This window comes from Pristis pectinata, chromosome 23, assembly GCF_009764475.1.
Source record: "Pristis pectinata isolate sPriPec2 chromosome 23, sPriPec2.1.pri, whole genome shotgun sequence".
In the NCBI taxonomy this organism is placed as follows: Eukaryota; Metazoa; Chordata; class Chondrichthyes; order Rhinopristiformes; family Pristidae; genus Pristis; species Pristis pectinata.
In genome coordinates, this window is record NC_067427.1 from 13,875,976 (window position 1) to 13,903,537 (window position 27,562).

The 27,562-nt window shown below is 45.2% G+C and overlaps 1 protein-coding gene across 1 annotated transcript in view; it reads left to right on the forward strand.

The window, feature by feature from the left end:
• The window catches only part of LOC127582318 (dynamin-1-like), a 175,168-nt gene that overhangs the window by 40,317 nt on the left and 107,289 nt on the right, over window positions 1-27,562 (forward strand). The window contains 9 exon segments of the mRNA XM_052037495.1: window positions 5,594-5,633; window positions 5,635-5,668; window positions 18,184-18,333; window positions 19,417-19,620; window positions 19,938-20,036; window positions 22,511-22,671; window positions 23,040-23,182; window positions 24,392-24,527; window positions 25,905-25,972. Of these exon segments, the coding sequence (XP_051893455.1) occupies window positions 5,594-5,633; window positions 5,635-5,668; window positions 18,184-18,333; window positions 19,417-19,620; window positions 19,938-20,036; window positions 22,511-22,671; window positions 23,040-23,182; window positions 24,392-24,527; window positions 25,905-25,972 (1,035 nt within the window).

Here is a 27,562-nt window from a genome sequence, read left to right on the forward strand (position 1 = left end):
AATATTATTAAGTTCAAAAGTCCGACATAAGTTCGTTCCTCCGAATGGCAGAACTAGTTTCCCCTCTCTCTCCACTTTTAGTAATTGTTTTTCTTATCAGTCTAATGTGCTTTCAATGCCATTCATTACAATACTGTAGAGGTATGTTTACCATATCAAGTGATTTTTGTGTATTTTCTGACTTGCGAACCGGCATATGTAACCACAGAACCCATCCATTACCCAGGGCTTGTATAAGCAAACCGACATCAGCAACCTCTCCCAGGCCAACGTCCCTGGCGCTGAGACCCTTGTTAAACTTGGTTGACTCCATCAGGCTGGCTATGTTGTTTGTATGGCTGACGCCTCATTCCTGAAACAGACACTCAGTTCCAAGCTTTGTCACAGGGAGAGATTAGCAGGCAGACAGAAGAAAAGATTGTAGGATGTGGTCAAAGCCTCCTTGAGAAAATACAACAACCCCACCCGCTCTTGGAAATCCCTGGACCATGGCTCCTCAAAATGGAGAAGGAGCATTGAGGATGGCCCTGGGAATGGTAAGTCCATGCATCAGGACACACAGAAGCCCAGTGTAAATGACTGAAAGAGCACACAGGCTCTCAAAATGCCCACTTGCCTCCTGCCCCATCTCTGGATGAGTCTCCACTTTCCTCTTTGGCTCGTTAATCACTTCAGAATCCACAAAACCAGGGTGGAAGCAAGTCATCCTCAATCCCAAAGGCCTGCTTAAGAAGATGAAGACAAGTAACATAGGTTGGGAGCCTATGAACCAGTGGGATACTGCAGGGATTGGTGCTGGGCCCGGATGTCCACAATCTATAGCACTGCCTTGGGTGGTGGGATCCAGTACATATTTAGGTTTGCTGATGAGACAATGCTAAGTGGTAGACTGTGAGGAGAACGCAGAGAGGCTTCAGGGGGATGTAGACAGGCTGAGTGAATAGACACAGACATGGCAGATGGAAAAATAATGTGGAAAAACTGTGAGGTCATCGACTTTGGTGGAAAAAGTAGAAAGGCCAAGTGTTTTTTTAAATGGCGAGAGATTGAAAGTTGTTGGTGTTAAGAGACACCTGGGTGTCAGTTTACATGAATCATGTAGGTTAAAATGCAAGTTCAGCAAGAAATCAGAATGACAAATGGTATGAATTTCTCCATTGTAAAAGGATTTGAGAGCAAGAGTATAGACATCTTGCTTCGATTATATAAAGGCCCCAGAGAGACAACATCTGGAATATTGTGTACAGATCTGGTCCCCATACCCAGGAGAGGATGTACTTCTGATAGAAGGTACAGCAAAGGTTCCTCAGAATGCGGGGTCGTCCGTTGAAGAGAGATTGAACAGTGAATCCAATGATTCCTTGAGTATTAAAGATTGAAAGGTGATCTCATTGGAACGTGTAAAATTCTTATGGGCTTGATGAGGTAGTCGCTGAGTTGATGTTTCTGTTGGCTAGGATAAATAGCATCAGGGGTCACAGTCTCACAATAAGGGGCCAGTCATTCGGGACAAAGGTGATGTAAAATCTCTTCAACCAGGAGTGCTGAACCTTAGAATTCTCCTGCCAACCATTAAGTTCTCATTTGAATGAGTTATACATTAATCCCATTGTATTCTCCCCACATTCCATCAACTCCCTCCATGGATTCACCCACACACTGGGGACAATTTACAGTGACCAATTAACCTACCAACTTGCAAATCATTGGTACATGGGAGGAAACTGGAGCACTCAGGAACCTCCTGTGTTATAGGGAGAACGTGCAAACTCCACACACAGTATTGAACCCAGGTCACTGGAGGTGTCAGCAGCAGCTACACTAGCTGTGCCTCTCTGCCACTTGTGCATAAAGACTGTGGCTCTTTAATAATGTGAGTGTTTTTGGAAGAGAGTAGGCTAAGCACTCAGCTTGTTAATAGCCCCATGTTAGATTGACTGAGCTCAGCCAATCTAGGGGTAGGGATGTGATTCACCCTGGTGACTGGACAGGATTGTGGAAGCACAGCCCTAGTGTCTGGGAACAGACCTGGCCGTGCCTTGTTCTGGTGGCTGCTTTCTCTGGTTGCCAGAATCACCAGAAACATAGGCTGAATCTTCAGGAGAGAAAATGGGGGAAAAGAGAGTGAGCTGAAGGTGCAGAATCCGCTGGAGAAATACAATGTCTGCTGGAACGTTGGTGATATGACAGGGAGATGAGTAAACCCTGTAATCTTTTCTCCTGGGCTGTTGCTAGTCATGAGTCTTGGCAATTAAACTGCTTCTGCAAATTAATTCTGACAGCTGCTGTTACAATGTGTGATGCAAAATCATCCCTGGTTAGAGCTTTAAAGACAGGGCCCCTGCTTTATATTGCTGACCAACCAGAGGCCTGTAGGTGGATTCTGTCAGCTGTTGCCATGGTGACAGAGAGTGGGTGTGTGACATTGGTTCCCTTCTTGTCTGGTCACATAGCCTCAACCTTCCAAATCTACCTGAATGAAGGCAATTAATCTGGTCGCATCTGGGGTATATTTGGTCTTCTTTATTGCGCCTTGGGTACCCTGCGTTTGGCTTGGGGTTAATAATCTTCCACCTGAAGGTCCCGAACTTGCACGTACGGAGACACAAGAGATTCTGCAGATGCTGGAGTCTGGAGCAACACACACAAAATGCTGGAGGATCTCAGCAGGTCAGGCAGCATCTATGGAGGAAAATAGTCGATGTTTTGGGTCGGGACCCTTCATCAGGACTTATGAAGGGTCTCGACCTGAAATGTCCACTGTTTATTTCCCTGCATAGATGCTGCCTGACCTGCTGAGTTCCTCCAGCATTCTGTGCGTGTTGCTAAACATGCATGTATTGTGATTGTGTATTAATTCCAGGTGTTTCACTCACTGGACCGGTATATCTGAGCACTGTAGCAAATCAAGCTCTGTATACAATGGCCTACACAGGACTTTCTGTTCCCCGGCATTTACCTGAAGTCTTTGCTGATGGAAGATCTCTCTCCAGGCATTGGTTCAACTTACACCGTTTGGTCAGAGTGGAAAAAGCACAGTGCCAGTTTATAATCCAACTTTTCTCTTCCATTTTCTTTGTGAAATTAAATATTGGACAGAAAAATTGCTTTGACTAATCATCAAAAATCATCCAATCGCTGTGCAAAGACGGTGCATTGAGGATGGACCTTCTCTGTGACCAATGGAGTGCAAGTGGGGTTGAGGCAGTTGGATGAGAGTTTGGAATGCTCTCAACCTGAGAGGCTTCATCCTTTGGCTTAATATCTTGGTCAGTCAAATAGCATTTACTTAATTTTTTTTTAGGGTAAAAGATTCGAAAGGCAAAATAAAAACAGCAGATGCTGGAAATCTGAACCTAAAATTGAAAATACTGGAAATACTTAGTAGGTCAGGCAGCATTTGTGGTGAGAGAAGCTGAATTAACGTTTCAGGTCGGTGACAAGGACCCGATGCAGTAATGGTGGCACCATCTTCATTCACTGTTGCACTCACGACTCACACATCTGTCTCCTGCACCAGACTGATTTTCTGATGCTTCTTCCATTGCAGTAGCCACCTTGCATGTCTTTCCAAATGTGAGTTCAAGAGCCAGAGTGTGCTCGTTGGCAAGGCCACACACAAATCAATCTTAAAATGTGCATTCCAACAACATTCTGAAGTTCCTGTGTCAGATTCTTTAATTCAACAACGAAGCCACTGATTCCTTCCCCGGGCTTTTGCTTGCAGGTAATTTTCAAGGACTTCTGAAGGCACTGGATTAAAATAGCTCTGCAGTATTACAACAGTGGTTGAATGGGGCATTGACCAGCCTGTGAGCCACCAATAGATTAGCTAATGTGGTCTTCACTCACTCCCGGATGGCTTCATTATTACTTCATCCCATGACCTCTCTAATCTTGTTGGCATGGAAGGATAGTTCCATGCTTGCAACTTGACAAAGGTTCACAGACCTCAAATGTTGACTGTTTCTCTGTCCATAGATGCTGCCTGACCTGTTAAAGTTTTCCAGCATTTTCTTCTGTTGTTCCATGCTTTCCAAGGAGGTACTGAACATTTCCTGCATCTCTGAGCTCCCTAGTTTATGCAGCTTATGTTCGGCTTGCGTTTTACACAATCTCCTCTATGCCCCTCTCAGAGTCATAGAGGTGCAGAGCAATACAGCGCAGATACAGACCCTTCGGCCCAACCAGTCCTTGCCGACCATGGTCCCAATTTCCTGTGTTTGGCCCATATCCCTCTGAGCCCCCGCCCTTCCATGTACCTATCCAAGTGCCCCTTAAGTGCTACTATTGTACCTGCCTCAACCACTTCTTGTGGCAGCTCATTCCACATTCCATCATCTCTGGACTTGCCGCACTTACTTGCAGTATTCTTCAACTCGCCCACTTTCACTTTCTCTGGTTCAGACTTCCATCGTCTCGTATCCTCATTCCCAGTGCAGTGTCCGGGGTTTTTGTTTGTGTAACCTTAAGGGTGAGAAGCTTAACAAACTTGAATACTCAGAGCTCAGCACAACATTGCTGTTTATTCCAAGGGCTTCTCCAGACCGACTTAGCAAGCTTCCATAGACAACTGCAACAACCCAGACGGTAGTCAATCATAAGGCTCCACTTAACAAGGTAGCAGCCTTAAAACTACTGACACCTTTGAACAGCTGATTATAAATACACTACACTCTGCAAACATATTTGGGACAGCTGTTCCACATGTGAGGCACTTCAGCACTCTGGAGGGACCGGGGAAAGTGGATCACTGGCTTTGGAAGAGTGCAGGTTAAGGAAGATTTGACAGAGATCTTCAAAATTATAAGGTGCTTGGACAGGGTCAATAAGGTGAAAGATATCCAGTGGTCAGCAACCACACATTTAAGATAATTGATGTAAGAACCAGTGGGAAGGTGAATGATTGCTTCCTGATGGAATGCTGAGCCTGAAATGAAACAAATTAAATAATGATCTTGGAAAGGGAATTGGATATATAATTGAAACAGACAAAATGCAGGGAATGGGTCACGCTGGGTTTGAAGATTGTATTCATTAATGGACTTAAATGGCTGTGGTGGCCAAAAGAGTCAGGAGCTGTGATACAGCCTTCAACTTGGCCCAGCCTGATCTGCCCTCTCGCACAAAGTCTAAACCCATTCCATCTACCTCTAACTTCCTAAAAGCAGAGAAGGGAAGCAAGGAGCCTGTAAGTTCTTCGGAGGAGAGAGGGTGAGGTGGTGGGGGGTGGGAGAGGGAGAGGGTAGAGTAGGGTAATGCTTTCAGGTCCAAGAACATTTGTCAAAACTGACATGTTAACTTTGTTTCTCTTTCCACAGATGCTGCCTGACCTGCTGAGTGTTTTCAGCATTTTCTGCCTTTATTTCAGATTTCCAGCATCTGCAGCAATTTTGATTTTCTTATCTTTGATAAAATTTTCTGTGGAAATCAAAGCCAGAAATCTTTGTATTTTAAAAGTTCCTGCTTCCTTCTGGTTGGTTAAGAATTCCAAGTCCATGTCCAGTTTAGAATGTTTTTGCTGACTTTTCTTGCCATCCATGCCTTCCCGTGGTGAAACAATGTTCACGGTGTGTCCAATTCTTAATTTCAGGGACTTCCTTCCTCGTGGATCTGGCATTGTCACCAGGATGGCCCCTTGTTCTTCAGCTGATCAACGCACCAACAGGTAGGGAGCAATGGGAATGGAGGGTTGTAACCCATAGGCAGTGGCATCTCCCCCTTTGCCTCATTGACTTTGCTGCCCATCTGTGTCCCACTAGATCCCCTCATCAAGTGGCAATGATTTTAAAAGATTGCATACTAAGTAAGATGTAGAGACGCAAAGCATCACGATCAATGAGGTGCTCTCATGAAAAGGTCTACCGTTGACATTTGGCCACCTACATTGTATTTTCAGTACTTGGTGCACAAGAACATTCAGTTCCCTTTTTACATCAACATCTCCCAATCTCTCACCAGTTAAGAAATTCACTGCATTGTGTTTGTCCTAGTGAAGTGGATAACTTTACACTTATCCATGTAATACTGCATCTACCATGAATTTACCCATTCACTCAACTTGTCTACATTGCCCTGAAGCCTCTCTGCATCCTCACAACTTGCTATCCCAATCAGTTGTTACCAGCAACCTCAGAAATATTACAGGCGGTTCCCTCATCCAAGTCACTGATCTATATTGTGAATAGGTGGAGCCCAAGCACTGACCCCTACAGTACTCCCCTGGTCCCCTCCTGCCACCCCACTCTGCTTCCTGTCAATCAACCAATTTTCAATCCATGTTCGTATATAACCTCCAAACTGATGTGCTTTAATCTTGCGCACTAATCTCTTATTTGCGACTTTATCAACAATCTTCTGAAATCCAAATGCACCAGGCCAACTGGTTCTCCTTTATTTATTCTCCCAAGTAACATCCTCACAAAACTCCAGGGGGTTTGTCTGTCACTGTTTCCCTTTGCTAAATCCATTTTGACTTTGGTTAATTCTGTTGATATTTTCTAAGTCTCCCTTTATTCCATCGTTTATAACAGACACCCATGAGTTCCCTGCCACTGATGTTCGGCTAACTGGTCACTGGTTCCCTGTTTTCTTTCTCCCTCCTTTTTCAACTAGTTGGATTACCATTGCCGCTTGCATTCTGCAGCAACTGTTCCATAATCTTTAGAATTGGAAGACAACAACCAATGCGTCCATGGCACCACTTTTATAACTCTGGGATGCAGATTATCAGACCCTGGGCATTTAAGGGCTTTCAGAGCCATTAATTCCTCTAGTAATATTTTCTTCCTAATACTAGTTTCCTCTAATTCCTGCTTTTCATTAGTCTCTTGGCTTCTTCGCATATCTGGGAAGTTATTTGTGTTCTCTTTTATGAAGGATGAACCAAAATATTTGTTTAATTACTCTAAGATTTCTTTATTCCTCATTATCAATTCTCCTATTCTGACTGTGTGGGATCTCTATTTCTCTTCACGAATCTTTTTGATTTCACCTTGCGATGGAAGGAAGGTCATCAATGAAGCAGCTAAAGAGAGTTGGGCTGAAGCCTGTACCCTGAGAAACTCCTTGCCCTGGGACGATTGACCTCCAACTACAACCACCTGCCTTTGTGCCCAACATGACCCCAACCATTGGAGTAGTTCCCCTGGATGTCCATGGACTTCAGTTTTATCAGGGCTCCATGATGCCACATTTGGTCAAATGCAACCATGGTGTCAAGAACAGTCACTCTCACCTCACCTCTGGAACACAGGTCTTTGGTCCATGCTTGGATCAAGGCTGTAATGAAATCTGGAGCCAAGGGGTCCTGGCCAGACCTAAACTGGGCATCAGTGAGCATGTCATTAGAGTGTAAGTGCTGCTTTATGGCACTGTTGACAACACCTTCCATCGCCTTGCTGAGGACTGAGAGCAGACAAATCAGGTGATAATTCGCCCTGATGGATTTGTGGACAGGACATATCTTGGCAACTGCCCACAGTGCTGGGTACACACCAGTGTAACAAGTGTACTGCAACAGCTTGTGTTGAGGCACAGCTGGATCTGGAGTGCAGGTCTTCACTACCGGGGCTGGGATGTTCTGTGGTCCCACAAGCTTTGCTCTCAGCTGTTTCTTGATATCACATGGATTGAATCAAAATGGTTGAAGAGAGACTTCTATGATGGTGGAGAGGAAGGCGATCAGTTCAGCACCTCTGGCTGAACAAGGTTGTGAATGCGGCAGTCTTGTCTCTGATGTCACATCCCGCCATTGGTGAGGATGGACTTGTTCTCCAGTTAACAACTTAGTTGCCCATCACTGTTCATGACGAGATGTGGCAAGACTGCAGAGCTCTGACCTTATGGGGAAGCTGTGAATTGCTTGCCCTGTCTATCGCATGCTGCTTTTGTAGTTTGTAAGCCTGCGTATCTGTGGTCCTCCATTACAGCTTCACTAGACTGGTTCCTCATTCTTAGGTGGACCTGGTACCGTTCTTTCCACACTCCTCACTGAGCCACACCTGATCCCCGGGTCTGGTTACAGCAGTAGGAGAGGTTGTGGATTGTGGTGCTGTGTTGATGGTTCACAGAGCCTCTTGGGAGTCCAATTTTGAACATGATTGTAGAGCCACACAGCATGGTGGTGAATGTCCTCAGTGTGAAGGTTGAACTTTGTCTTCAGGAGGAGTGTGCAGTGGTCACCTCGACCAATGCTGTCATGGACAGTTGTATCTACCACAGATAGATTGGCAAGGACCAAGTCAAATAGGTTTATCCCTGATGTTGACTCCCTGACTGAATTCAATCTGGCAACTGTATCCTTCAGGACCTGACCAGCTCAGTCTGTGGTGGTGCTACTCAGATGCATCACATTGATGGATGTTGACTTCCAAGTGTCAATCAACATGGAAGGACACTGATTCATCAGCTAAGGGAGGAGGTAAATGGTAATTAGGAGGAGATATCCTTGCGTGTTTGACACCTGATGGTATGAGAAATGGGATCTGTAGATGACGCTGAGAATTCCTGTGGAACAAGAGGTATCCTGGTGATGCCCGTAAGGTGTGATTCAGTGAGGATGACCATGTCCGGCTGTTGCTTCATGGGACAGCATTCCCAGCTCAGGCACCAGTCCCCTGGTAGTGTGTGAGGAGACCTTTGCAAAGTTGACTGGGCTGGGTGCATCACTGCTGTATCAGTGGACCATCTGGTATGAATTTTGGCCAATGTCAGGTGGTCTATTAGGTTTGATTCTTTTTCTGTTTTAATATTAATAATACAACTGAGTGGCTTACTCATCCATTTCAGAGGGCATTTAGGAATGTAGTGGGTCTGGGATCATAAGTAGGTCAGACTGATTCACAAGGGCAAGTTCCTCCCACATCACTCCCCCAAAAAAGTGCGGGTTGCTAGGTTAATTGGCCAGTGTAAATTACCCCTAGTCTGTCGGGCAGTTGATGGGAATGTGGGGAGAATAAAATGAGTTAGGGTAGGATCACTGTCAAAATGGGTGCTTGATGGTTGGTATAGCCACAGTGGGCTGAAGGGCCTGTTTCCATGCTGTGTCTCTCTATGACTCTATTAAGGGCACACTAGCCAAACAAGGCTCTGGCAATCTTTAACCGATGCTGGATAGAAAACTGCATTGTACAGTGGGGCTGGTAAAAGACCTTTCATGTAACCAGGTTGTTGTATTAGCCCAGGAATTGCACATGGAATGTCAGCATATGAGTTGCTGTGCTGATCATTTAGTCTGAAATGTTCCAACGTTTAAATCTGGCAAAGATGTGGGTCTGTTTCCAGGACTGTTATACTGAAGAACTGTGAAAAATAACATGCTAGAAAGGAACTTGACAGATCAGACCCTAGGGGAGGGAAATCAGATTCATATTCAGGTTGATAATCTTTCCGTAGAATGAAAGGAGAAATGTAACATTTAAGCAACAGTAACTTGCACTTGTGTGGTGCCTTTAGTATGTAAAAGAAAAATCCCATCACAGTTTGCAGAAGGGTCGGCAAATTCAATTTGACACAGAAGGAAATAGTGTGGCAGTTTTGTTGAAAAGCTGGGTTTTAAGGAGGTAAAAGAGGGAGGGGGGTGAGCCAGAGGTGTTAGGGAGGGAATTCTAGGGTTTAGGGGCAGTGTAGTACTGAGATTAGCAGGATGCCTGGAAAAAAAAAGGGAGGGGAACAAAGTAGAGGGAAGATGTTTAGTGTGCCAGCTGTTTCAAACAGAAACAGATGTGGAGCCTGCACCTCGTTAAGTGTCGTTCCAAGTAAGCTGTGTGGTAACCCGACCCAGCAGTTTAGGTACGAATGATCCAGCCCAACGCTTTTTGAAAGCTGAGTCTTATTTTTGTTAGTCATCGACACTGCTGGCAAGCTTCATTGCAGCTCCAATCCCTCTGAGGCTCCTGCCTCTGCTCGTTGTGACAGGCATGATGAAAGCTCAAGGGGGATTACATGTGGAATGCATTCTTCCTGCACAAAGAACTCGTGCCACACTGCACAGATCTCCTCAGTCATCCTTTCTTTTTGTGTTAGTGAGCTAACTCATGCAGTGAGCAAGGTGCATGCAGAGCATTGCGCACTGTAACCTAACTGCAGACACAACGGGCTTTATCACCTCACACTTCACCCTCCACTGCCTTTCAATGAGCATTAGAGTTGAACTAGGGGCTTGACTTACATTTTGTAGCTCCTGTGGGCTTGCTGGAAGTTGGGGAAGGCTGTGTAGGCAGGAGAGGAGTGCGTTATCCCCAATCCACTGCCCACTGCTCCAGACCAACACCGACTCTTCACTATCTGAAGTGTAGCCACTTATGCTGCAGATGATGGCAGTAAACTCTAACCCTGCCCCCACTCGCAGCTTGGATATTAAAGTAATCCAGAGCAAGTCATCACCTTCAGAACATGCTGCGCTAGGCAGGGAATCCTCTTTCCTGGGTAGAGTCTGAATTTTTATCCAATCAAAGAAAGCATTCATGGTTTTCACTCCTAAATTGATTTGCAGATCTGGGCTCTACAGGCACTTGTGGCATGTTCAAAAGTATTTTGGTGCTCAAATGGTGAAGGAGAATGGCTGACTGTGGAGCCTCTGTGTGTGAGACTCTGCTCCTTCTACATCTTGTCCTGTGCACGTGTGTGTGTGTGTGTGTGTGTGTGTGTGTGTGTGTCTCCACGCGTGTACATGTGTCTGTGTCCATGGCTTAAACATTAAAAACTGTGTACATCTTAGAGAAACATGGAGCTATCAGGAACTTTCTACATCTGCAGTTCTTAAGTAAAGTAAACCTTTTTTTGTAGTTGTGCATATGGCTTTATTAGAGGGTCCTTTTTATATTAGTTGTGGCCCTAAAGTCACATTAAGGTCCCATTCAGTGTAGTGAAAGTCATTTTGGGAAAGTTTAGGCCACAAACACAGAACAAAACTTTGTCTACTGCAGCCCACCAATGCATCATGATCTCCAGCTCACAGGGGTGAATTCCTTCCCCACAGTAATATCTCCAGCTCCCATTAGATCTCTGATTTAGTGCAAACACATTAATCGTCCAATAACACTCCTGTGAAGCTCCTTGGGACATTACACTATGTTTAAAGATGCTTTATTAATATTTTGTTTGATGACTGACGTGGTGCTTTCTTAATGATAATAGTGAACAAATATGAAATTATTACTAATGGTGAGCAGCAAAGCATCCCCTTGCCCATTCAGTGCCCACAGTAAAGCTGTGATAAGATGCCAGCACAGCAGAAACACTAACCGTGGAGACACACAACAGAGAGGCCTTTTCCAGTGTGAAGACACTACCCTTTTGTGCTTCCCAGTTTAGAGGAGAACTGAGCTCTCTATCTCCCAGCACAGCTGTCCTGTGGGCCTTTTAACATGGGCCTCTGGAAGTCTCCTTCCTGAACACTCTCCATTTAATTCAGCTGATTGACCAGTGCTTGGTGTCTGTCAGATGGTGGGTCTCTTTGTGTAATCGATTTGGATAACTAAGGCTATACTCTGTCCCGAAGAAAGCAGTGATTTTCTTCTCTTGAATGGGAAGACATCTGGGGAGGATGGAGCAAGTACTGTAGCTGATTCTAATTCCAGAGCAATGTTGTGAGTTCCAAGCTTAATTATACATTCCGCCGGCTATGTCCTTTTTAAGCAACAGCTAACATTTCACCAACATCATAATGAAGTCTGCAGCAAGGCAATTTCCTTCCAGCTCCCCTGTGGCAAAACAATTATTTTACCGGTGAGATGATGCTGAGGAAGATTCCAGGGTTGATTCCTGATGCAGTTGCTAATCTCATTTGGGGCGACATTTTGTTCGTAGAGTCATAAAGCACGGAACAGGCCTTAAGTCCACCACGTCCATGCCGACCTCTCTGCCCATTTATTCACCGACAGGATGTGGACATTTCTGGCACAGCTACCGGTTATGGTCCTTCCTTATTGTCCCTGAACTGGGAAAGCAGTACAGGTCAAAGACATTGGTGGACCTGGAGTTACATAGTCAGCCAGGCTGACTAAGCGTGGCAGCTGAAGGATATCGATGAATGGAATGAGTTTTTGCAACAATCCAGGTGTTCAGTAACCAGATTTAATTAATTATTTGGATTTCAATTCCCCTTCTGCTGTGGTGGGATTTAAACACGTGTGTCCAGCTCAAAGGATGAGGCCTCTGGATACTTAACCATTACACATACTGTTTCCATAGTCTCAAACACCAATGGTCTCTGTACTTCTGGGAAGGGAAGGGAAGGGAAGGGAGTTATGCCACCACCCCTGGACTTAACTGTAGTCCAATAGCTTGTAAGCAGTTGACTGTTTTACAGCCAATGACATAGATTCAAAGTGTAGTCACTGTTCTGATGTTTTACAGCAGCAAATCTGCACACAGCAAGCTCCCAGAAACAGCAATGTTACAATGACTAGAAAATTGGATTATTGAGGGATCAGTATGGGCCAGGACATCGGGGAGAACTACTGTACACTTCTGCAAAAGCTTTGGGAACTTTTAACGTCTACCAAGAGAGCAGAGTGCGTTCTTGGATTCACTTCCTCACCTGAAGTCAGTACTTCTGATGGATCACTGAAAGCTCGTGAGCGTCGTTCTCTGCCCACTCTGCAGTCTCACCCCAGAAATTCGCCCGCTGGTTAGTAGTACAAGATGCAGTGTAGAGCTGTGTTAGAATGTTTGTACTCTGCTACTGACTGTGAATGAAACTCTCACTCTCACACTCACATACTTTTGACTCGAAACATCGACAATTCCTTTCCTCCCACAGATGCTGCCTCGACTGCTGAGTTCCTCCAGCAGATTGTTTGTTGCTCCAGATTTCCAGCATCTGCAGTCTCTTGGTGTCCCCACCTATCACTTGCCAGCTCTTGTTCTACCCCTTCATTTCACCTTTTATACTGGCTACCTCCCCTCTATCCTTCAATCCAGATGAAGGGTCTCGACCCAAAAACGTCGACTGTCCATTACCCTCCTTGGATGCTGCCTGACCTGCTGATTTCCTCCAGCATCTTGTGTGTTGCATGAGATTTTGTGTGTGTGGATGCAATAGTTTCACAAGTCAACGTACACATTTTCTTGTATGAATCACTGAGTTAAACTGCAGAGCTTAAAACTAAAGCTTTTTTAAATCCTGCTTGAATGCCGGTGAGGTGTATCTTAAAGGAGTCCAGGCTTGAGAAATAAGGCTGCAACTGGAGTTGAATGCCATGGTAATTAGCAAGACTTATTCAACTGAAAGAAACATTCACAGCACAATCATGCTCAGATCACCTTGTTCAACTTAGAACCAGCAATGTTCCCAGTTACGTGACAACTATTGCATATTATTGCATAACTATTGCAAGGGCAGCACGGTAGTGTAGTGGTTAGCGTAACGCTATTACAACACCAGTGACCCCGGGTTCAATTCCGGCCCGCTGTCTGTAAGGAGTTTGTACATTCTCCCCATATCTGCGTGGGTTTCCTCCCGGGTGCTCCGGTTTCCTCCCACATTGCAAAGACATACGGGTTAGGAGTTGTGGGCATGCTATGTTGGCACCGGAAGTGTGGCGACACTTGTGGGCTGCCCCCAGAACATTCTACGCAAAGGTGCATTTCACTGTGTGTTTGAATGTACATGCGACTAAGAAAGAAATCTTATCTTATAATGCACATCAGTTAAATCCTACTGCCTTTTTTATCTCATGTTTTGTCACTTCTAAGGTACAGAATCTGGTCGTTTCTTAAAATACGATAGATATCCCTGGCCTTGCCACTTGTGGTGCATAGAAAGATCCCTCATGGCGTTTATGCTGAACTGGTATTTCACTGGCCTGAACTACTGTCGTCTTTTCTGCTTGTCCATTTCCCTTGGCTTAGCCAAAGGCCAGCTTGTGAGGAGCTAACAAGTGCATGGTTCCTGCACGGGTGACTGAGTGAAGCAAAGCAGGTATTTCCTCTGACCAACATGGAGCTGGAAGAAGTGTACTCCATAGCTTGTGGCTGAGTCTACTCTCTTCAGTAGTATTGAACATGGGCAGAGGCGGCACAATCTTGAAACTTGCCTACAGAGACCAAGAGTTTGGCAAATGGCAAGGGTACAAATTGCATTTAGATTGACGCAGATTAGCTGAATGGGCAAAGGAGTGGCAGACACAATTTAATAACTACCTGTATTTTAGATGGTGCCCATAGAGTACTGGTTTGGCAATTCATGGTTACGTTATCAGGCAAAAGAATTGCCATTGATTCAAAGCACAGCTTGCATTTATATGGCACTTTCATAACCACCGGATGTCTCAAAGCACTTTATCAATTAATGAGAATTCTATGAATGGTGGTATCCATTGCAGTTTAGGAATCGAGATCCCGCAAACCTCAGTGTGATAATGACTAAGTAATCCACTGGAGTTAAGAAGATTGAGAGAAAAATATTGATCAGGATGCTGGAGATCTTTTGCATTCCCCTTGGGGTGTGGGCAGAGCCTCTGGTTACTGCCTGTTCCAGAAGACAGAACCTCTGATAGTGAAGCACTCCCTCAGCCCTGCAGTGGCAGCGTCGATTTTGTGCAGGAGTGGGATTTGAACTCATTGTCTTCCAACCTGACAGTGCGACTGCTACCGAAGGAGGGAGACGTGAGGTTGCTGACCAAAATCTTGGCCAAAGAGGTAGCCCTTAAAGGGATAAGCCTGAGGTGCTGCTTGGGAGGAAAGAATAGGCACGGTAGTGTAGTGGTTAGCGTAACGCTTTACAGCGCCAGCAACCCCGGGTTCAACTCCCGCCTCTGTCTGTAAGGAGTTTGTACGTTCTCCCTGTGTCTGCATGGGTTTCCTCTGGATGCTCTGGTTTCCTCCCACATTCCAAAGATGTACAGGTTAGGAACTTGTGGGCATGCTATGTTGGCGCCGGAAGTGTGCCGACACTTGCGGGCTGCCCCCCCAGAACACTACACAAAACATGCATTTCACTGTGTGTACGATGTACATGTGACTAATAAAGATCTTATCTTATAAAATGAGGAATGAAAATGTAAAGTAAACTTGGAATGAACCGGGAGACCCACGGTCAGTGTTCAAATACTGAATCCTCAAGGCCCGAAAAAAACCATTTAAAAGAAATCCAACAGTTTTGGACTTTTATAAATGGGGACATAGAATTTAAGAGTAGAGAGAGATTACATTTGTACAAAATATTGGTCAGGTGCCAATTGGAGTAAAAGCCACAGTGAATTAATTCACCAGGATGCTGCCTGGGGCTGGAACTGATAGCTGTGCGGAGAGTCCAGGACAGTAGAGTTAGTTATAGATTTTTATAGGAAAGAGCCAGCACAGACACATTGAACTAGAAATTTGATTAGAGGCTGCCTGCTTTTTCTTCCAGTACTATTTGCCTCCTCATTGTCAGTCAGAAATCTGTCAGGTGCCATACTGGCAAAGACCAATAGTGTGGGAAATAAGGGGCCAAAGATTAATTTGTCTTCGCAACACCAGATTAAGTCATGATCACTATTCCCCAGAGCCTGGCTTCCCAATCAGGTCAAGTTGTATCAGAATAGCACACTACTGTACAAATAAGTACACTATTATGGCATTTTAGCTATTTTTTAAACCTGATCTTCTGTGTGTAAATGCGTTCCAAAATTACTTCCAACTAATGGAATTACCCCACATAAGGAAAGTGATGGTTGGGTCGGGTCAGGTCAGGCCTGAAACATGTTAAATTTCTTGGGCTGGAGTCGGGGTTGCTTAGACTGTGTCAGGTCTGCTTGGGTTGGGTTTTAATTTTACTGTCACTCCTAACTCCTCCCCCTCTAATGATTGGCTGCCTCCAATTACCAACAAAACCTTGATGCTCACTGTTCATCTCTAATTCACAGAATCACTTCTTCTGTCCCCAACCCTAAGCTCACAAAAATATTTTAATGAAACAGAATTGATTTAACTTATAAGATGTAATGGATAAGTTCCGAGGCATTTTTAACTGGGTCACCACACAGAATTCCATGACTGTATCTTTCTAATTGAGGCATCTCCTTGAAACCATAAAGAACAGAAGCTTCTGCATGGCTTCTCCTACTGACACAGGATAGACATGTTCATCTCTCCATTGTTTTGCTTGGAAGCCGAGCATTGAATTCCTGGGGATACGAGGGTTGGGATTTTCCGCTTGGGAACTCTCCAGCTCACAATTTTCCATCCACTTCTTCTAATACCCAGTAAACCACAGTCTGGCAAGCAGGGATATGGAAAATTCAAAATGACAACTCATCAGTGCCTGAACTGTGAGTCAGTTCTGGAGAGAAGCCAAAACAGAACTCCAGGATAAATTCAAGGAATTAAAAATGCGATGAACTCTCTGAGCATCACAGTTGCTTTATTTGCAAATTTTTCCAACTCTTTTATCAATTATTTTGTGGGATGTGGGTATTTCTGGCAAGACCAGCATTTGTTGCACTGATTGCTGGTAATACCGTCTGAAGCTGTGGCAGTCTTTGTGTCGAAGGGTGTTGTTGGGTAGGGAGTTGCAGGTTTTGGATGTAGTTACAATGAAATGGCAACATATTTCTACATTGAGAGGGAATTGGTGGTGCTCCCCTGGTTACGTTGGTGGTGGAGATGAGCGTTGCAGCCAAGGAAGCCTCAGGGAGTTGCTGCTCTGCTTCCTTTTAATGATCCCTTGCTTTCCTTGTATGTGTGGTTTCCACAAGGACAAGGTGCTCTATCTGTGTTTCCACAGCAACAGTGTACTTCTCCAGATGTGGATTGCTAGGTCCATTGCTACCGGAATCTCTGTAAACAACTATGTAGAGCAAAATAATATCAAGTCCGTCCGGCTTTTCATTCAGCCCTTCACTCAGCAGAGCAGAAGCTGCTGTTTTATACATATACCAGTCATTAGATTCCACTTGCAAAGCGCTTACAGCCTCAGACTTGGGTCTTATTTGAACCATGCATGGAATTTAAGAAACAGACCACTCAGCCCCTCTTATCCATGTTGGTGTGTATGCTCCTTCATCTCACCCTTTCTGTATATTCCTTTCCTCCCTCGTGCTTATCCAGCTTCGCCATAACTTCAGCCAAGCCATTCACCTCAAATCTTCCTCTGGTGGCAGCATTTACGTTCTGATCCCTTTCTCAGGGGAAAGCAGTTCCTCCCGGGCTCTCTGTCCGATGATTATACCTTCATGGCTGGTGGTTAAGGACTCCTCCCTTGGGCAGAAACCTCTTACCTGTGCCATCCAACCCTTCTATAAAGGCTTCAGTTTGCTCCTCAGCTTCCTTTTTACCCGAGAGTAAAGCTGCAACCTATTCAACCTCTTCCTGAAACATCCTGTGCAAAATTATGTTAAAAATATTCATTAGTTGTGGGATTTTACGAAACCCTAAACCCAATGGTTCAGTTAATTGAGACAGTGTGAAGCTAACCTGTGTAGAACTCACGTGGGTTCCTGCCCAAACTCCAAAGGGAGCTGGTCTTTAGCACTTCTGTGGAAGGTGGAAAATTGGCCACAGTGTCCTTGAACCTTCCCCTGGGATCTCTGTGGAGAGTGTATTGATTATCTGAGGGCGGGATCAAAAACAACTCGCATTGATGTGGTACCTTAAACGCAGCAAAACGTGGCACTGATCTTGGGTGTGATGCTAGCCCTTCCCTTCCTTAACTCATTGTTCAGTACCCTGGTAACACTCCATGTACATGATCCAGAAGGATGGGCGATGGACGAGGGCCTCTGCCCTAGCAAAGTTTGGTGTGTTAGACAGGGGTTCAAATCCCAGCACTGAAGGAATTTAAATTGAGTTAGTTAACTAAACCTGGAATAAAGCATTAGTGATGGTGATGTTGACCACAGGCCTGCTAAAGTGGTTTAAAAATCCATTAAACTTGCATGTCCTACAGGGAATTATTTCTGCTGCTCTTCTCCATTCTGGCTTATCTGAGACCCCAGACCCACAGCAATGTGGTTGATGCTCAAATGACCCCTGAATGGCCCAATAAACCATTCAGTCCTCGCCAGATAGGGAGGGGCAATAAATGTCAGACTTGCCACAGACCAAGAATGAAAACTAAATCTGTGGAGGGAATAGTGAAAAATCAGTGGGAAATGTTTCCACCAAATGAACCTGAAAACACCAAACCTGGTTAAGGATGTCTAACCTCTGTAGTCTGCTCAACTTACAACATTGTGTTTGTGCTTAAATCTCTAGAGTATGCAGAGTTCTTGCATTGCAAAGGGAAGAAGTTCACAGAATTCGATGAAGTGCGGCAGGAGATCGAGCAGGAAACAGACCGGGTGACGGGCAGCAACAAGGGGATCTCATCCATTCCGATCAACCTGAGGGTCTACTCGCCAAACGGTAGGTGTGACAACTCGTCTCTCGGTGATTTGGGGAAAGAGACAGATGTGATCTCTCTGCCTTGCTGAGCAATCCTACTCCTTGCTTTCGAGACTTATTTGTGGCTGAACTCTTTCCTTTCATTCATTCCTTCACGGGATGTGGGCATCACTGTCAAGGCCAATGTTTATTGCCATCCATAAGTGGCCTTGATGATGGCAGTGAGTCACCTTCTTCAAGTGCCACACTTAACGTGATGGAGAGAAGAGTATTCATGGGATCATCCTTTTCAAGGGAGGCCTCTTGTTTGCTTAACACTCTCATAGAGTCACAGGAAGATACAGCACAGAAACAGACCCTGTGGTCCACCAAGTCCGCACCGACCATCAACCCCCCATTTACACTGATTCTACATTAATCCCATCTTTTATTCCCCCCCATTCCCATCAACTCCCCCCAGATTCTACCACTCGCCTACACACTAGGGGCAATTTACAGTGGCCAATTAACCTACCAACCTAACTCTGCCAGTACAGAGGATCCCCCATGATATTTCATCCAGTAAATAGGGCAATAGCAGGAGTGTGATGCTCTCACTTGCCACAATTGCCAGAAGTTTTCTGCACCTGGGGTGGGTGGGGGGGGGGGGTCACCCATAACACCTCAAAATCCCATTGGTGCAAGGGTCTGAGGTCAGTTAGAGGTGAATCCTTTCAGGGAGATCCTGAGATTAGTTGGAGCATGCATTTCTGCTGTGGAAGTTTTGAACCGATTGGCTCCCTTCTCAAATAAAAAGACACATTTATGCATTGGGACAGAATGTGATGTGTGACCATCTGATGGACATGATGGAATTTATTCAGCTATTTTTCAACAAACCCATGGCATTGCAGATGATTGATTTTACTTTCTTGAAATACTTCCAATTGAGTTCATGTAACTTCAGTAAGAAGAGTTGGACTAATTTTTGGTTCTAATTGATGCAATCTCATACACATTTTGTGTTGTTAATGTTTCAGCCAAAGTGTGGCCAAGTTTGAACCAATTTGCTTGGGTGGAAAGCTTGAGGTCTAAACCGACACACTTTTTTTTCTCCTTCTTCAGTCCTTAACCTGACGTTGATTGACCTCCCTGGAATGACCAAGGTTGCTGTAGGTGACCAGCCCGTGGACATCGAGTTCCAGATCAGAGATATGCTCATGCAGTTTGTTACCAAGGAAAACTGTCTGATCCTGGCAGTCTCCCCTGCCAACAGCGACCTGGCCAACTCTGATGCCCTGAAGATAGCCAAAGAGGTTGACCCACAAGGTACTCCACTATAATTTTGGTCTGATCCGTTGAGAAATAGGCTCCACAAAAGAGTTATCTGGGCCCCAGATGCTGCCCCTGAGTGTCGCTAATGAGGGCTGGAAGTTACGAGTTGTGAAGGGGTAACTATGTCTCATCCTTCCTTGGGGGTCACTAGCCTGCAATGGTGTAAGAGAGGTATGGGTTTTGTGCACAGTGAGGGGTTGGTGAGATTTTCCACAGCCCTAACCGTGTGGGGCCTGGCCAAGTAGTTCCACATGGCAGGCATGGGCCTGGGATGTGCTTTCTGACTGAAATCTCTTCTGTCCTCCCCCGAGGCTTGCGCACAATCGGTGTCATCACTAAGCTGGATCTGATGGACGAAGGAACAGATGCTCGTGACATCTTAGAGAACAAGCTCTTACCCTTGAGACGAGGTAAACACCACTCGATTATTCTCTGGTTTAAACCTCCCATGTTGGTGTTTTGGTATGACAACTTGTGGAGATGTGTTAACCCGGGGCTGAGGGAGCGCTTGCTGTTCCCACCTACTCCCGCCCACCTTCTGCGGCCACCTTCCCATTCTTGTTTCTAATTCTTGTTTTGGTGTCTCGCCTACCTCTCCGGCCCACCTGTCGTTTCTTTTGGCCTAAATCAAAAATTGTTCATTGAAATCTGTCACAAGTAGGTACTTTTGTTTTGGTTCCTGAAGTAGTTGCTCTGACTTTAGTCTCTGCCTGTATCCATTGTGTTCAGTTCTGGTTACCTCATTATAGGAAAGATGTAAAAGCTTTAGAGAGGGTGCAGAGGAGATTTACCAGGATGCTGCCTGCATTGGAGAGCATGTCTTATGAGGATAGGTTGAGCGAGCTAGGGCTTTTCTCTTTGGAGAGAAGGAGGATAAGAGGCGACTTGATAGAGGTGTACATGATGATAAGAGGCATTGATCGAGTGGACAGTCAGAGACTTTTTCCCAGGGCGATAATGGCTAACATGAGGGGACATAATTTTAAGGTGACTGGAGGAAGATATAAGGGGGATGTCAGGGGTAAGTTTTTTACACAGAGAGTGGTGGGTGCGTGGAACGCACTGCCTGCAGAGGTTGTGGGGGCAGCTACATTAGGGACATTTAAGAGACTCTTAGATAGACACATGAATGACAGAAAAATAGGGGGCTATGTGGGAGGGAAGGGTTAGATAGAATTTAGAGCAGGATAAAATGTCAGCACAACATTGTGGGCCGAAGGGCCTGTACTGTGCTGTAGTGTTCTATGTTCTGTGTATCAGACGCTGCCACATTTTTACATGGAGCAGCTGTGTATTGTTCCATATCACTTGCGACTCTCTGTTGAACCTCCCAAACTTGCTGGAGGTAGACATTGATTCAGTGACTTCTGAAGAAAAGAGAGACTTGCATTTGTATAGTTCTTTCCACATCCCTTTCAGGACCTCCCAAGGTACATTACAGCCAATGAAGTATGGTTGTAATGTAGAAAACAGGTCAGGCAATTTGTGAATGGAAAGTTCTCACAAGTAGCAATGTGTTAGTGTCAGACTCTGTTTTATTGCAACATTGAGTGAGGAATAATTATTGGCCAGGACACCAGGGATAACTCTTTTCTTCCAGGGATAACTCTCCAATGGAATATTTTATACAGCATCAGGAAAGAGCTTGGGTCTAATATCTCATCCAAAGGCAGCACTTACAACTGTGTGTCACTCTCTTGCTACTGTGTTGGTATGGCAGCCTAGATTTTTTTGGTCTGCTCTCGAGAATGAGGCTTGAAATCCTGAGTTGGTTGACAGTCTGATCTCCAATTGGAGGCTCGTCACCGTCAAGTACAGGGTGTGAATGGTGGGAACACTGTGGGAAATGGAGACCCACGAGGTGGAGCTGGTGTCAGCTGCTGGGGTAAAAGCCAGAAGGTGGAATGGGTAAACGGGCCTGTTGATGTTTGGTGTCGAGGTCTCGCCTCTCAGGCAATTGACTTTCTGTGGAGTGTAGCTACCCTGGGTGGGGCCTTTACCTCAGCCCCTTGTCTGGGATCATCCAAGATGCTCTGCCATGGGTTCCTGTACACAGTCACCTTCAAATACGGGACAAGGTGGTCACTTTCCCCGCAAAAAGCGGTTGAAATAGAAACATGGATACCTGGAGGAATCACATCACAGGCTAACACCTGGAGTCAAACAGGATGAGAATGGGAGGCTTGGATATCAATGAGATGCAGGAAAATCAGCACTTCTACTTTAAAGATAACCCTTGGGCTGCTGAAGTGTCCCATGTCTAATATAATGTGTTTCTCCTGTTATAAAAGACTCCCATTTCACTCCTGGCCACCTGCCCTTCAGAGAGTAAGGAAATATCAGTGAAAATCCCATCCTCGATCACTTGCGGAACTCCCAGGCAGAAATCCGTCGATCATCCCTGTTCCCTCTCTCCTGACTGTGAATCGTGCTTGGCTCTGGAAGATCAGGGGGAAAGGAAGATCCTTGCTTCAGAGTTCATGTCCTCAGACTCTCGGAGAACCGTCTGAAGCTGTCATGTGATCACTCTCACGGTTGTATCCACGGTAACGCCAGCTGCCAGGGTGGTTGGTCCTGTACTCCGGGAAGGATTTAGCGGTCTGTACATGGTATGGTGGTTAGGGGATGCATCCAACAGAATGGAGATTCCCACCGGCTGTCATGCTAGAATCCTTAGCCAGAGCACCAGTATCCATTTCCTGGATGGCTGGAGCAGGATTCAACCCTGGATCCTCTGGAGCCTGAGGCAGGGACTCTAAACCAAGCTGAGGGCTCAGTCAGTGGAAGGGTGGGAGCAGTGAGTAACCACACACTCTCACCTGCAATGTGGAAGGCAGGAGACTGGCCTGGCCTTGATATTCCGCCTTCTGTTCTTTTTCTTTAGGTTACATCGGGGTGGTGAACAGAAGCCAGAAGGACATCGATGGGAGGAAGGACATCCAAGCTGCTCTGGCTGCTGAGAGAAAATTCTTCCTTTCACACCCAGCCTATCGGCACATGGCTGATCGCATGGGGACACCTTACCTCCAGAAGGTCCTCAATCAGGTAATGCCGGCTTGGCTTCCTCCTCAGTTGGCAGAGGACCATGGATTTGACAGCACTCCGGGGTCGTACTGGGGTCTCGGGCGAGGAGTAATCTCTTGCACAATGGTGCAAGCAACACAGGGGAGAAAAGTGAAAGGGGAATAACGGAAGTTTGTTTTCTGTTGACCAATTTTATTGATAAGTTCTGGAAGTACTTGTAGTGGTAGGAAAGACAAGAGGTGGCCAGGCTTGGGAGCCTGAGGAACAAGCAGAAGGTAACTTAGTGAGTTATGGATCAGACTGGACCGTCTGTGACTTGAACACAGAGGCAGACCGGTTCTCAACATAGTTGCTCCCATCACTTCTCTTTATCACTCTCCTTTTAACAGCAACTGACAAACCACATCAGGGACACACTACCCGCCCTTCGCAACAAGCTGCAGAGCCAGCTGCTGTCCATTGAAAAAGAGGTGGAAGAATACAAGAACTTCCGGCCTGATGATCCTTCCAGGAAAACCAAAGCTCTGCTCCAGTAAGTGGCTCTCACACATTGCGTTATTGCCAACAACAGGGATTCACTCAAAATACTTGCCCTTAACCCTTTCTCTTTCTCAGTCAACCCCCTATCCATGGCCCCAGCAATCCCCATTCAACCATCCAACCCAACAAGATCTCTGCATCCCTATGGTCTTTGTGTGTTAGCCACTCTTTCACCCATGGTACGAACCAGGATGATTGAGGATGGGATTTTCATTAGATTCTTGGCTTTGGAATTCCCCAACTAAATCTCTCCATCTCCCTCTTCCTCTAAGGGCACCTTTTAATTTCCTTTCCCAGTATTTTCTCCCAGGAGTCGTGTATGTAGTTTTACCTTAAGCACACTGTTCTTCTGTGTTTGTGTATGTTCAGTGTGTGACCCTACAGTTTACAAGAGTCATTTGGTGTGTCTTTTTCTCGACAATGTAACGTCTTAGCAGATGTTCGATTTACACCAGCCCCTTAAAGATTCAACACGTTGATAGTTGTGTGCTGTCTTGTGAATAGACTGTTCTTTTTTGTTCAATGGTTTCCCAAAGTCATTACAGCTCCTTGTCAATTTCTGTTGTATTATCAGGGGATATTTTCCTGCATTAAAGGCACAGTCCAAGTGCAAGTTGCTTTTCGTCCGTTATCAGTCAGGGAAGACTAGGCTCCTGCTTTAAATAAACAGCTTTACCCACAATTGCTCTGCATCAGATGTGAGTATCAGAGACTGAGGGTTGTTCAGTTGTTAGCAGGATTCAATAAAGCAGTTGCAGAGGAGCTTTTTCCTCCAATGGGAGGTAATCGAGAACAAGGGCACGTGATCCTAAAGGATTAGAACCAGGCCTTTTATGAGGGAAAGAGGGAAGTATCTCTCCATGTCAGGCTGCAGATGCTGGAACCTGGAGCAAAAAACAATCTGCTTGAGGAACTTGGTTGGTCAGGCAGCATCTGTGGAGGGAGAGGAATGATGAAGGGTCTCCTCGCGAAATGTCAACCGTTCCCCTCCCTCCGCAGATGCTGCTCAACTCACTGAGATCCTCCAGCAGTTTGTATTTTCTCTCTCCGTGCCATCTGGGCCTCTCAAAACTGTTGTTTTCAGAGGCGCAATCAATAGATTCTTATTAGCCAAGAGTTCCAAAGGCTGTAAACAGAGGAGAGCTGGGATCCAGTGGACAGAAATTCAATGTAATACATGAAACTTTTTCTTCTTTGACAGGATGGTTCAGCAGTTCGCTGTAGATTTTGAGAAACGCATTGAAGGATCAGGGGATCAGATTGACACCTACGAGCTGTCGGGTGGGGCGAGGATAAACCGAATCTTCCACGAGAGGTTCCCCTTTGAGCTTGTCAAGGTAAGTAAAGACGTGGCTCCTCTTGGAGCTGTTTGATCTGTAGCTGTTTGACTGCCACTAATTTCAAACTGAGCCCCTGCTGCTTTCCTGTGTTATTGATGTGGGGTAACTGTCATGGACCCTGCAGAGTTGTATCCACTGTCGATGGAGCAGAAATAGTGCCACTTCTCTGGTGAGATGTACATTAGGGGAGCTGTAAGGTGAACACAAACCACCAGTTGGAACCGGAACAACTGCACTGGCTTTGATCCAGCAAAGGGTGTACTGATAATCATTAATTCTTCAGCAGCTGCAAGCGGAATGAGTCATTTTGTTAATGGGTCTATTTTAGCACTGATTTTAGTTGTCTGCTGTGTTCTTTAGTTCACCAGATAGGTCTGTACTCTATGTACAGTCACTGACAGCCTTGTTGATTGGGGAGTACATCACACCAGCAGTGAGACTTTCACCAGTGTTGAGGTTTGAGCTGGTGGAACAGATGCCTCCTGTTGCTGAGATATCAGATGGGGTGGCCCAGTTATATAATTCCATAGCTCATATCGTCCCATAATTTGTGCTGCATTTTAAAGAGAAAAATCTAGAATACTGGTCCTGGAAATAACTGGCTGAAATTTTCCTATAATTCTCCAGCCTGAGCCTACCAGTGACATAATCATAGAAATCAACATTTTTCACCCACTGTAAATCATCCAGTGTAATTGGCTTTGGACTTCCCCAACTAAATCTCTCCTTCTCCCTCTTCCTCCAGTGTATTTATTCCAGCATGTCCATTCACTCCAGTCCATTTATTCCAGCATGCTCACCTCTACTGAAGGCCATCGACCATTTATCCAAGTCTGGTTGAGCTCAAATATACTTGAGTTAATTTTGGACCTCATTGTATCTGCATTATTAAATACCTTCTCTCTGGGTGCTTTCCAATCCTGACTGACCTTTGGAGACTGGAAACAAACATTTCCTATACCAGGTTTCACCAGCTCATTATAGGCTACACAATCAATCAGCTATCTATTCACTTGTTTTGAACCAATGATTTTATTTTTAGTTCAATGACAATAGTTAAGGTTGTTGGTATCTCTGCTCTTGCCCCCTCAACAAACAGCATGGTTTAACAAAAGCATGACTCACCCTTTTTATTCCGCTCCCCATGTGTGCAGAAGTAAGGAGCAGCTGTCCATGTCTGGGACCACTGTGGTGGGGAAGTGGGACTGATCAATGAGTAAAGTCCTTGGGGATTCTATCTGAGTTACTCCCCTCTCTCTGACTGACAGCTAGTCCAACACAAATGGGGGAGGTAGCTGCTATAATTGGAGATGGGATTAATGCTTGCCGTACGGGCTGCCCTGCTAAAAATGCCTGTGGTATTCTCTGTGACAGATGGAATTTGATGAGAAGGAGCTGCGACGAGAGATTAGTTACGCCATCAAGAACATCCATGGAATCAGGCATGTATCTGTAAAACCTTGAGACTGTAATCTATTTTTGACCATTTATTATATTACTCTTTCCTTTCTCTTAGAAAAGGTGTCTCTGTCTCTACCCATCCCTGAAACTAGATGGAAATGGGTATTCATCTTGGACTTCTCCCTAATCTTTCATTAGCCTGAAATGATAGGTTGACGAGGTTGACAGAGGGTTACAAGAGCCCGAGTCTTTTGTTGAAACTCCAGGTTTGCGACTGGTGCTGTGGCCTCTTCCTGACCATCTTGCAATATGATGGACACACCCTCCTAGTTGCATACCAGTGCTGCAGTTCAGGACAGAGGAAATCTTGTAGTGATTTTCTCTCTAATTTCATTTATTTTCCTTCTCTTGTCTCCTGTACCACTTTGGAGAAGTGTTTGACAGCCTTATAAGATGACTGGAGTTGGACTAACACCACGTGGGGACATCACCAAGTCCCTCCAATTGATTTCCCTGTTCTTCAAAACTCCTTCCCTTAGTGCTAACTCAAGATAGGGAATATTTGATTGGATTATGACCAAACCATTTTAAAAATCATCGCCTATTATTTTGGTGTCTAAGACAATAAAACTGAGAATTAAATATTCACCTTTTGCATTACACCAAAGCAGTTTAAAAGACAATGACCTTTATTCTATTAAAGTGAAGTAGTTCATAAAGCAACTAAGATTTTATGAGAATTACAGAAGTTTCCTGTGTCAATCTGTAGGTTATTTAAAGGTCCTAAGAGACGTGTCCCGTCCTGGAGAATATCTCAGTAGAATCAAAGTTAAACAATGTGTCCACCTAGCAAGATAGGCACATGAATGTGCAGAGAATGGAGGGATATGGACTTTGTGTAGGCAGAAGGGATTAATTTAGTTGGGCATTTAATTACTAGTTTAATTAGTTTGGCACAATATTGTGGGCTGAAGGGCCTGTTTGTCCTGTACTACTCTATGTTCTATTTCCTGCCCTTAGTGACTCTCGATTGAAGGGGCCCATTCGCTTATTGTGAAGAGTGGGAAGAGAACTTGTGTGTCCGAGGGCAAACCAGACCTGGCCTTTCTTCTTTTATCTCCATGGCCTCGAATTGAATCAGTTTGGACTGAGGGTCTTGAAAATCTCTTGGGATCAAGGATCCACGACTAAGTGTTTGGGGTAGTGTCAGTCCAGTTCCTGCTGGCCAGAAGTACAAAATGGACATCATAATATAGGACAGAAGCTAAGCCCTAACATTAAATAGATGCAGAATGGGCAGCTGAGGAGGACACCTCCACGGGAACTGTTTGGTGCAGAGTGAAATAGGAGACTACACCACTTCTCGAGTTACCTGTAAGGTCAAAACAATTTTTCCCTGTATGGTGGAGTTAGATGAAGATGAAGGAAGATATAAGCACTGGCATAGACCAGATGGACTGAATGGCCTCTTGCTGTGCTGCGATGCTGGGCATCTGCAGCTACTGGAGCTTGATGCTCCATCTAGTGGCAAAGATGTGAAGCTGCAGATGTTGCTGTTGAGGGGAGCTTGAAATGAGGAAACCTTTGAGGTGTAACGTGGAGGTGTGATAGAATAATGATGCCCTAATAAG